At 48.5% G+C, this 11,477-nt stretch overlaps 1 protein-coding gene across 1 annotated transcript; it reads right to left on the bottom strand.

The window, feature by feature from the left end:
- Positions 1 to 5,861: 5,861 nt before the first annotated feature.
- On the bottom strand, positions 5,862 to 8,477 carry LOC123417517 (putative receptor protein kinase ZmPK1). Its single transcript, XM_045106905.1, has one exon. It carries the CDS (start codon positions 8,397 to 8,399, stop codon positions 5,997 to 5,999), a length of 2,403 nt encoding a protein of 800 aa, XP_044962840.1. The 5' UTR covers positions 8,400 to 8,477; the 3' UTR covers positions 5,862 to 5,996.
- Between the last annotated feature and the right edge of the window lie 3,000 nt (positions 8,478 to 11,477).

The following is an 11,477-nucleotide window of genomic DNA, read 5'->3' as shown; positions in this document are numbered from 1 at the left end:
GGAGAACTCAAACCGATGCAACTAATGCAATGGCAAGAACACACGAAGTGGTCAAGTCCCTCACACTCAAATCCCTCCACAACAACAAAAGCTATGGAGAAATATGAGAGGAAGAACAAGGAGCTCACAAAGAACTCCAAGATCTAGATTCAAGGGGTTCCCCTCACATAGAGGAGAAAGTGATTGGTGGAGATGTGGATCTAGATCTCCTCTCTCTTTTCCCTCGAGAACAAGCAAGAATCATTGGAAGGATTGAGAGTTAGCAAGCTCTAAGAAGATCAACAATGGGGCAAGAACACGAGCTGAACGGATGGATCAGACCAAGGGGAAGAAGACCCCCTTTATATAGTGGGGGAAGAAATCAGACCGTTACCCCCACTTACAGCCCGAGCCCAACGGTACTACCGCTGGCTCGAGCGGTACTACCGCTGACCCTCCAGCGGTACTACCGCAGCGGTACTACCGTTGGCTACAGCGGTACTACCGCTGATCCTCCAGCGGTACTACCTCTGACCCTCTAGTGGTACTACCGCTGAGCCCATGGTAGCGCAAAGATACTACCGGGCCAACCACCGCCAAGAAAGTCTTCGCAAAAAGTCCGACGCAGTACAACCGCAAAGATGACGGTACTAAAGTCCTGGAGCGGTACTAACGCTGACCAAGGGTGGTACTACCGCCAACTCTAGCAGTACTACCATTAGGGCCAGCGGTACTACCGCTAGGTCCAGCGGTACTACCGCTCGCTAGTGAAACAGCCATAACTTTCGCATACGAGCTCCGAATCGAGCAAACCCAAGCTTGTTGGATTCATGACGACAAGAGCTATCCGACATCGATATAGAGATGTGAGACCTCTATGAATGAAAATGCCAATGATATAGAGATGTGAGACCTCTATGAATGAAGAACCGGCAAAAATCCGACATCGAAAACATCATAGTAGATGCATATGGACTCCGTTTTCGATGAACTCGAGCTTGTCATGAAGCTGACCATAAGCTCTGAAACTCATAAAGAGAAACATCAAATAAGAACCAAGAAGTATGATGCAAGGACGCAAATGGTTTGAGCTCTCAACGAACGATACGATCAAGCTACTCACTTAAGAGCCCCATGACAGTACAACATTCTATCATAAAACAGAAAACCTATCAAGGGCAAACCTATACCTTGCACCTCGACCTCTTGAGCTAGATGATGATGATCTTGGCTTCCTCAAGATGGACCATGATACGTCTCCAACGTATCTACTTTTCCAAACTCTTTTGCCCTTGTTTTGAACTATAATTTGCATGATTTGAATAGAACTAACCTGGACTGACGTTGTTTTCAGCAGAATTGCCTTGGTGTTATTTTTGTGCAGAAATCGAAGTTCTCCAAACGTACTGAAAAATTACGGGGAGCAGTTTTGGAAAATATCAAAAATATCTGCGCCAAGTTCCACCTCGGGGGGTGGGCCAGTGGGCCACAAGCCCCTGCTCCGCCACCACCCCCGGTGGCAGTGGGCAGGCTTGTGGGGCCCACAGGCACCTGCCGCCCCCAACTCCAGCTCTATAAGTTGTCTTTCGTCCCAGAAAAAATAAACAAGAAAAGTTTTTGTCGCGTTTTCGATACGGAGGCGCCGCCACCACTTCTTCTTCATCTGGAGGGCAGATCTGGAGTCCGTCTTGGGCTCCGGAGAGGGGAAATCGTCGCCATCGTCATCATCAACCTTCTTACCTCTCCAATTCCATGAAGCTCTTCGTCGTTCGTGAGTAATCTATTCGTAGGCTCGCTGGGCGGTGATGAGTAGGATGAGATCTATCATGTAATCGAGTTAGTTTTAATGGGGATTGATCCCTAGTATCCACTATGTTCTGAAATTGATGTTGCTACTACTTTGTCATGCTTAATGCTTGTCACTAGGGCCCGAGTGCCATGATTTCAGATCTGAAATTATTATGTTGTCACCAATATATGTGTGTTTTAGATCCGATTTTGCAAGTTGTAGTTACCTACTATGTGTTATGATCCGGCAACCCCGGAGTGACAATAACCGGAACCACTCCCAGTGATAACCATAGTTTGAGGAGTTCATGTGATCACCAAATGCTAATGCGCTGGTCCGGTTCTTTATTAAAAGAAGAACCTTAATATCCCGTAGTTTCCTTTTGGACCCCGCTGCCACGGGAGGGATGGACAATAGATGTCATGCAAATTCTTTTCCCTAAGCACGTATGACGACACGCTACATCACATTGACAAACGGGAGCTAGCCACATATCTCTCCGTGTTATAGTTGTTGCATGATGAATATCATCCAAACAAATCATCGACCCATTGCCTACGAGTTTGTCCTACTATTGCTACTGTTGTTACTTATCTTGCTCTCCTGCTGCTACTAATGTTGCTACTACTATTACTTGTCTTGCTCTGCTGCTGCTACTACTGTTGCTACTAGTGTCGCTTGCTACTGTTGCTACTTGCTACTGCTATCACTACTGTTGTTCCTTGCCACTTCTATTGCTCGTTACACTGCTGCTACCTGCTACACTGTTGGTTCACCTACCGTTGACGGGAATTGACAACTTCCGTCGATGCGGCAACGAAGGCGCCATTGATACAATCGTTAGGAATAGTCTGCCGTCAACAGATCGTTTCTGACACCGTTGTTATCATATTACTTTGATGTTACTACTGTGCTTGCAAATACTAATCTTTCAGGTGTGGTTGAATCCGAAAAATTCAGCTGCTAATACTTGAGAGTATAATCTCACCTCCCGACGGACTTATCAACAAATTGGGTCGAATACTCTACCCTCGAAAACTGTTGCGAACCCACGCGCTGGTGGGCCGTCAACAACATTCTTCTAGTTTCCTTATTGGGGAGAGCTATCAGCATTCTTCTGGTGCCGTTGCAGGAGAAGGTTTGTTGTTATAAGCATCCGTCTAGCTAACGCCAAAGATTGCACGATCAGACCACCTTTCTTGATTGCGTTGGCTTGATGAAGACTAGTTGATTGCTCCCCCATACTCACCATGGGTGAGCCACTCTTCAGCATATCTTCACAAGTCCATTGCCACCACAATGGACCGCAAGCTTCAAGCATGATATATTCGTGTTGATCCACTTGAACTTGCACACCGTAATCTTGATGACGATCACCACTTGACATCATCCTTCATGGGTTGTATGAGATCTTCCTTTTGACGCAAGCCCAAGGAAACACACCTAACCCCCACATAGAACTCTCACGAAGACCATGGGTTAGTACACAAACACGTAATGGACAATGCTTACCATACCATGGGATCACTTGATCCCTCTCGGTACATCTTGTACGCTTTGTGTGTTGATCATCTTGATTTACTCTTTGTCTAAGATCTTGATCAACCTTGTGTCTCTATGACCATTCTTTGGATAATACCTTGAATACCATCTTGGTCATCATATAAACTCCTTGAACCCAACAGATGGAATTCAAGAAGTGCCTATGGACAAATCCTATAAATATAACTTAAGGCAACCATTAGTCCATAGGAATTGTCATCAATTACCAAAACCACATATGAAGATATATGCTCTAACAAACCTTCTCTCTGATTTTTTTTCCGGGCGAGACGGAAGATATAGAGCTGAGTTTGGAGACGGTGGTGCCACGTGGGCCCCACAAGCTCTCACGACGCGGCCTAGGGGGGTGGCCGCGTCCCAGGGGCTTGTGGCCCACTGGCACGCCCCATCTGGTGGATCTTTGCGCAGATATTTTTCTTTTATTCCAGAAAAATTCTCCGTAAAATTTTCAGGACATTCCGAGAACTTTTATTTCTGCACAAAAACAACACCATGACAATTCTACTGAAAACAGGCCAGTTCGAGTTAGTTCCATTCAAATAATGCAAATTAGAGTCCAAAACAAAGACAAAAGAGTTCAGAAAAGTAGATACGACGGAGATGTATCACTAGTCCACCAAATTTTAGGGTTTTGCAAACAGATCTTGAAGCAATAAGGCACTTAGCCTCGAGCATGTTTACTCTATAGTCCTAAAAAGAACCTACGGATTGTGTTAAACTCTTTTAAGATTATTTTTGGGATATGGAACCGACATGAAATAGACGGAGAGAGTGTCACCGAGGAGATGAGGGTTAGCCTAGCGCCATGAGAGGGGAGTTGGTAAATCCAAGTTGTAAGGTGGTTAAGGGAATAGGTGATACGTCTCAAACATATCTACTTTTCCAAACACTTTTGCTCTTGTTTTGGATTCTAATTTGCATGATTAAAATGAAGCTAACCCGGACTGATGTTGTTTGCTGCAAAACTACCTTGGTGTTATTGTTGTGCATAACTAAAAGTTTCTAGAATTGGACAGAACTTTCTGTGAACTTCTTCTTGATGATCGTTCGAGACTCTTCTATCGGTGATGGTGCCAACTCGGCTCTAGAGTTATAAGCCGAAAAAGTATGACGCGATGAGAGTATCTACACCCGGACCCCTCAAACTCCAGGAGCAGGGCACCCGGTCATTGTCCAGTCACGATAAAGCGACCAGACGTGCCTCTCAAGTCGGCCTCAAACGCCCGGGCTCACGTGCATCCCCCCATTTCCTGCCCAAATATGGGGCGGACATGGGGGAGCCCGGGCTCGCCCGCCTCGTCGGCCTGACGGCTTGGCCCCATGCGGACTCGTTAGGAAACTCGACGGTCCGACGAACGCCTCGACCATCGGCGCGGTGTGAACGTCGCGTGGCGCCCCTCCGGTTCCCCACCCTTATCCGTTGCCGGCTATTTAAGCCGACCAATGTCCCCCAGTCTTAGCACATCCACCTCCTCCCTTCTGTCGCGCCACCCGCCCCATCAGCCATGCCCCACACCGCCGACACTACACAATCCAACACCGTCTCTAGCTCCTTGAGCAGGTCTGGATCTGAAGGGGGGCAGGGCCACCTCTGGATCCGAAGGAGGATTTCCAGGAGGTGGAGGATGAAGAGGAGGAGAAGTTGAGGGTGGAAGAGGAGGAGGAGCAGTGATCCAGCGGAGGAGGCGTCGCCGCTAGCTGTGGGGGAGGATCAGCAGGAGCCGGGGGAGGAGGCGCCTTCGCTGGAGGTGGGGGAGGAGGAGGCGCCGACGGTCGTGGATCTGTGGCCCGAGAAGATGGCCATCTTGAACTCCAACCGCTCGAAGGCAGCTGTGGAGGCCATACGACTTCATCGGCAGCAGATGCAAGCGGCACGGGCGGCTCAGACCATCTCCGACGATGATGTTGCATGCATGGGTATGAAAGTAAGGGATGAAATACGAAAGAGTTGGATGTAAAGAGAAAAATTTAAGACGTGATCGATCAGTGTCCGCGCGCGTCCATCGACGTTTGAGGACCGGATTTGCAAGGTCCGAATGTGGATGCTTTGAGGAGAAGGAATTTCATTGAGAAGAGGATATACATGTCACATCATCATCATCAAGGATATACAAGTCCAACATTGCGCGCGTCTCTCTCAAAATAACAGAAAGAAAACAAGTCCAACATTGCGGTTCCCGTCACGAAAGAGCCAAGGCGTGTACAAGGAAGGCCTGCTCTTCCTCTGCGTTAAAGCACTTTGCAGGCCTGCACCATTCCAAGTAGTCGTCGAGGCGTGTAGAATTTTGACATAGTACTCACCATCCCAGTCGCCGATGATTGGCACGTCCCCATCGAGTCCGCTCCGTGCTACCGCGTGCCAAGCGAGACTCGTCAAGAACAATCGCGTCCTAGTCTGTCAAATACAGTACCACTCACATACCCTTGGTCTCTGCTTCGCGAAAAATAATCCAGCTACTACAGAAAGCAAGTAGGGTAGGTGCAAACGATACATCAATTGTAGTCAAGTAGTGCACGGCTAACTGCAATCTTTCCTCTCGTTCAAAAAAACTGCAATCTTTCCTTTTCACACCACGCATGTTCAATTCAGTGTATGTATATCATTTACCATGCTTTCTTATGTTCAGCACTCAAATAAACGAATCAATATGGCAAGGAATCCAAGTCACAACAAGTAGGCAGGGTGTTCGTCCTCGTCATCGCACGCTATAAGAGCCTTGAAGATGTCATCCATGGCCGGCCTGTTGCTCCTCTCCTCCATGCACGACAAGGAGATCTTCAACATTTCCATGGCCTGTCGAGGGTTGAACTGCCCATTCAGCCTGCTATCCACCAATGGCACCACATCGCCATTCGCCACCACCTGCTTCAGCGCCTGCGCGATCTGGCTCATCTGCAGCCGCTCCCGGCGGTCCGCGGTCCTCTGTTCGGTGATCCTGCTTCCCATCAGGATCTCCAGAAGCACGACGCCGTAGCTGTACACGTCGACCTTGGCGTCGATCGGCAGGCCCAGCACCCACTCGGGCGCCATGTACCCCGTCGTCCCCCTCATATGGGAGAGCTGCACGCCGTCGCCGACGGCTTTCCTCCCGGACAGCTTGGACAGCCCGAAGTCGGCGATCTTTGGGTCAAGGTCTCGGGTGAGCAGGATGTTCTCCGGCTTGACGTCGCAGTGGATGACCCACTCGAGGCACTCGTGGTGGAGGTAGGCGAGCCCCCTGGCCGTGCCCAACGCGATCTTGAACCGCTCTCTCCATGCCAGCGCCTTGCCGTTGTCCGCGTCGAACAGGTGCCTGTCCAGCGACAGGTTCTCCACGTACTCGTACACCAACAGCTTGTGCTTGCCCTCGGAGCAGAACCCCCAGATCCTCACCAGATTGATGTGGTTGATCCTCCCGAACACCGTCATCTCCGCCCAGAATTCCTCGTCGCCCTGCACCACGTTTGTCAGCTCCTTCACCGCCACCACGGTGGTCTTGTCGAGCACGCCGCGGTACACCACGCCGGAGCCGCCGCGGCCGAGCTCCTCGTTGAAGTTCCCAGTCACCTTCTTCAGCTCTTGATACGTGAACCTCCTGAACTGGGTGCCCATGACCAGCCGGTAGCCTGCCTCCAGCGAGCTGGGTATGCTCTCCTGGCCTGACAGGAACCACCACGTGGTCGCGATGAAGAGGAGCTCGAGAAATCCCAGCACGCCGGCGAACCAGAAAAGGTAGGAGAAGTTTGGGCCGCTGCTTAGTGCCCCGTACATGTTGGCGTATGTTGGCTGGACGACGGCCGCACCGGAGCCATTATGATTGCAGTCGAGGACCATGGACGGCGGCGGTGCCGACGTGTTGAGGTCGCTAGACACCTTGAGATATACGTTTCCAGGGGCCGTTGGGGACGTGTAACCGTTGAACATGGCCCTTTTCAAGTAGCATTCGCCATAGCCATTCCTCTTGTAGGCGAAGGCGGCGCAGGAGCACATGCTCAAGCAGAGGCTCTTGCAGTATTCGAAGGAGACGGACTTGTTGTACCCGATGTCGTAGCCGTAGAAGTCAGTGGACGCCACCTTGACGAACGTGAACTGCTTTTCCGACGTGCTGCAGTTGGTGGTGGAGAGGCTGAAGGTGGGCTTGCATCCCTTTCTCCAGTCCCGGCGGTCCACCATCTCGTACCCCGGCGCGCAGGAGCATCGGAGGAACGGCTGGTAATCGCAGACGGTGTTCTTGCCGCACAGCCCGTGGACGGAGCAAGGCTGCTTCACCGCAGCCCACGTGACCGTCCATCCTCCGGCCGCGTCCAGGCTGTACATCCTCACGTTCCCGTCCTGCTCGATGGTTAGCCGCCTCTTGACGCCGGCGGCGCCCATGTCGGAGGCCTCGACTCGCAGGTTGTCGCTGGAGAGGAACACGCCGTTGTCGTCGAGGACGCCGGTGCGTGAGCTGTTGTAGTTGGTCCGGCCGCTGTTGAACACGCCTATGTCCCGGTCCGGCCAGTAGATGCTGGCGATCTCCGGACCGTCATACAAGAGCCGGAGCACGTTGTCGTTGTCGTAGTAGAGGGAGTAGTAGCCGGCGACGAGCTTCGTGTCCTTGGTCAGCGGCTGCGACGGGAGCAGGGTGTCCGTCGGCCAGCCGAAGCTCTCCCAAACGGCACGGCCGGAGGACGGGTCCGCGATAACAAGATTGCCGGTGTCGAGGAGGGAGACGGTGAAGTGCTTGTTGCCGGCGTTCTTGCTGTCCCACACGGTCGTCCCGTTTGCATCGGCGAGGGCCAGCCTGCCGTCGGCGCGAAAGGACATGCGAGAAACCCGGCCGTTCACGGGGGCGCCGGGGTTGGCCGTCCAGACGGCGGTCCTGTCCTTTGCCGCGGTGAACCAGACGGAGAAGTAGAAGGCGTTGCCGACGTCGCCGGCTGGGAGGAAGCCGCAGGAGAAGGTGGCGTCCGGCGACACCAGGAAGGGCCGGTCGTGGTCCTCCACGGACAGGGATGACCCGGACCCCAGCGTGTGTCCTACTCCTGCCGATGCTGCACAGGACCGCAGCAGCGGAAGAAGAAACAGAAGACTAACGAATGTAGCCATCGTGCGTGAAGTGAATGCTGTATGTGATGGACGTGAGGTATTTTAGCTGGTCTGCCTTGGAAGCAATCACCAATCAAGCATGCATTCATACTACGCGTAGTTCTACTCCTGTTTATATTTTTTTTGAGTGGTTACTCCTATCTGTATATTATATTTGTTGTACGCCATGCCGCTTGTGTTCATTTAACAAACTCTATACCACCGGAGACTAGACCGCTGCTACGTTCGTTCATACTGTATAATGGACCCACACCATACCGTACCATATCATATCATATCATACTGTATCAAGCTTGGACAGGATTGGCTCTAGTGCAAGTTGAGTCAAGCTTGCATAGGATTGGCTCTAGTGCAAGTTGAGTCTCCCGCGGTGCAAGTTAAGTGGGTGTTTGTATCCAAAAGACTTATTTTAGTCTGATTAAATTTAGCCGTTTTAAGAGGCTAAAGTTTCAAGCATCCCCGATTAAAAAGGGGTTAAAACTAGTCTTAAGACTAAATTTTTTTAGTCAGGGGTATCCCTATTAAAATTGGATTAGTCCTCTCACTTCTCATTTAACTCCTCTCCTTTAACACAGGCGAGTCTAGATTGGAGGATTTGAAGGATAATAAATGCTTATTAACTTGATCTTAATCTTTTTAGTATTTGAATCCAATCATGGATGGGGCTAATAAGTTTTAGTCCCACTACTTTTAGTCATGAGACTAAAACATATTAAAGCACCCTCTGAGTCTCCCGCGGTGCAAGTTGAGCCTGCATGCCCCGATGGCCGATGCACAGGTCGGACGCATGTGCTCTTCTTCTTTTAATTTAAGTTAACTTCAGCCACTTGGGCACGGAATCATGCCATCACCTTCTTACGAGCTTCCATTTTCTTGCGGGACACTACCTTCTTTACGAGCTTTGGTACACCGAACATGTAGTTTACGTAATCATTATGGGATGGCTAGAGTTGAAGTGTTGGGACTAAATATAAAATAAAGTTCAAAATCTGACATGTATGTCCTCCCTACGTGGCGTACACAGTATCTAACGGATAATGAATGAATTGTTGTATAGAGAGGAGCTGATGTGGATGCAGCAGTCCCGGATAAACTAGTTGAAGGAAGGGGATCGCAACACAAAAGAAAATTCATGCAAGATCAGTATGGACAACCTAAGCCCGGCAAGCCCCTCGCCATTGAACTTTGCATCGCCATATAATGCGTACTAGCAGGTGGAAGGCGCAGCGGCACGCCGCGCCAATGGCTTAACCCGTGCTTTCATGTATGTTGTTTCTTATTTTAACACGGAAGAAGGAATGACAATGGGTTTGATGACGTCGAGTTGGTTGCAATGATTTATATAACGTTCGTCTTTTCATATAGACTATAATTCTTAAATCATTAAGTTAAAAATGAGGAGGGAAACATGGGACGGTGGGAGGAGGAAATGAGTGGAAACCCTTATGTTAAAAATGAAAACATTTAAAAAAATGAAATTCTAATTTTTTTGTATTTTTAAACAATTTTGAAATGAAGGTAACAATATTTGAATATTGTTCTGGGTTTTCCGAACCAAATTTAAAACACAAACATTTTTTGAAAAGTAAACAAAAATTCTAAAGTGCGATCATTCTATGAATTTCTGAATATTTGTTCGAGAAGGAAAATAAACTTGCAAAAGATAAATAAAAAATAAAAATAAAAAAATCATAAAAAAAGAGTGAAATATCTATCAAGCGATAAAAAACAAAACGACTCAAAACATAAAAACCAGTGAATAACCTGGAGCGAATCAAAGTAAAGATTGGGATACACGTGTCAAGCCAAGGTGAGTTGTTATTCACAATGTCAAACGCACGTGAAAACTCCTAGCTTAGTAGCTTTAATATAGTAGTATATATACATGCGTCCATGGTAAAACTTCCAATTACTTGTCTCGACATACTTATTGTCGAACACATGGATCTTGAGTGTTGATCAACCATGCATGCACAACGTGCATTCGTGCATTGTTCATCGATGGTCTGTCTATTTATCAAAGGTAGATCACCTGCTGTCTTATTGTCCCATAAAACTATGTATACTGGAAAGATAATGTGGAAAAATAATATGAGTATAACATATGTGAAATTTTCTTATGGGAAAGATAGAGATCAGGATATTAAACTGAAGGTGCTAGATAACTTGAAACATGCTATACGTGCTGGTCCAGAACCACTGGATTGATGTGTTCATCCAGCAGCAGGAGTAACCATACTACTTGGCCTGCTAAGGTTTTCAGGTACGTCTTCAGGTCCGGCAAGATCACCTGTCAGTGTACCAAAGAAACTACATGCCTTTAGACCACTGGTGGCGAAATGTTTTCAGTTTAGTTTTAGAAGAAAATCAGCACCAACCGAAATCACCGAAATTCAACAATTTCGGTTTGAGAAGGCCAACATATTCACTTGAAGTAAATTAAATATTTGAGTTTTCTGAAAATATTAAAAAAATATATTCGAATTCATGTGTACTACTGAAATTGCTGAAATATTCTGCCGAAAGGTAAATATTTCAGTCACTGCCGAAATTAATGAAATTCAATAAATGTCATCAAAATCTCACTAAAAATGAAAACTACGATGAAAAACACGGGCTAGCTAGCTGTGCGCTGTGACTGCAAAAGGCTCAACGCGTGTGAGCCGCAAGTCATCTCGCACACTTGCCCGATTCCACCGACGCGCACGGAGGATAATAAGCACCGGCGTTTTTTTTATATTTTTTGAATTTTCGTTTTTAGTTTTTTTTTTAATGTTTAACTGGCAAATGGCAATGGCACATGTTACGTGCCCATCTGCTCATATGAAGCTGAGGCGCATGGTTTCCTCTGTTTGATGGTTATCACTTATCAACGGACCATAAGGACGTGAGCGTATTGAGCGACGTACCAAGTACCACAGGAACTTGCTCCTCTCGTCGTCGGTCGCCGGCCGCCAGCCGCCGGGCTGGATACGCTAATAGATCGCCAGCCGCCGGGCTGAGCACACGCGCGTGTTAACAGTCCATACGTGGGTAGATTGTGCTGCCAAATATATGAGCCCCTCGACCCCTCCCGCG

Source organism: Hordeum vulgare, chromosome 1H (genome assembly GCF_904849725.1).
Source record: "Hordeum vulgare subsp. vulgare chromosome 1H, MorexV3_pseudomolecules_assembly, whole genome shotgun sequence".
In the NCBI taxonomy this organism is placed as follows: Eukaryota; Viridiplantae; Streptophyta; class Magnoliopsida; order Poales; family Poaceae; genus Hordeum; species Hordeum vulgare.
Note: the sequence above shows the minus strand (reverse complement) of the source record. Positions and strands in the feature narration are given on the sequence as shown.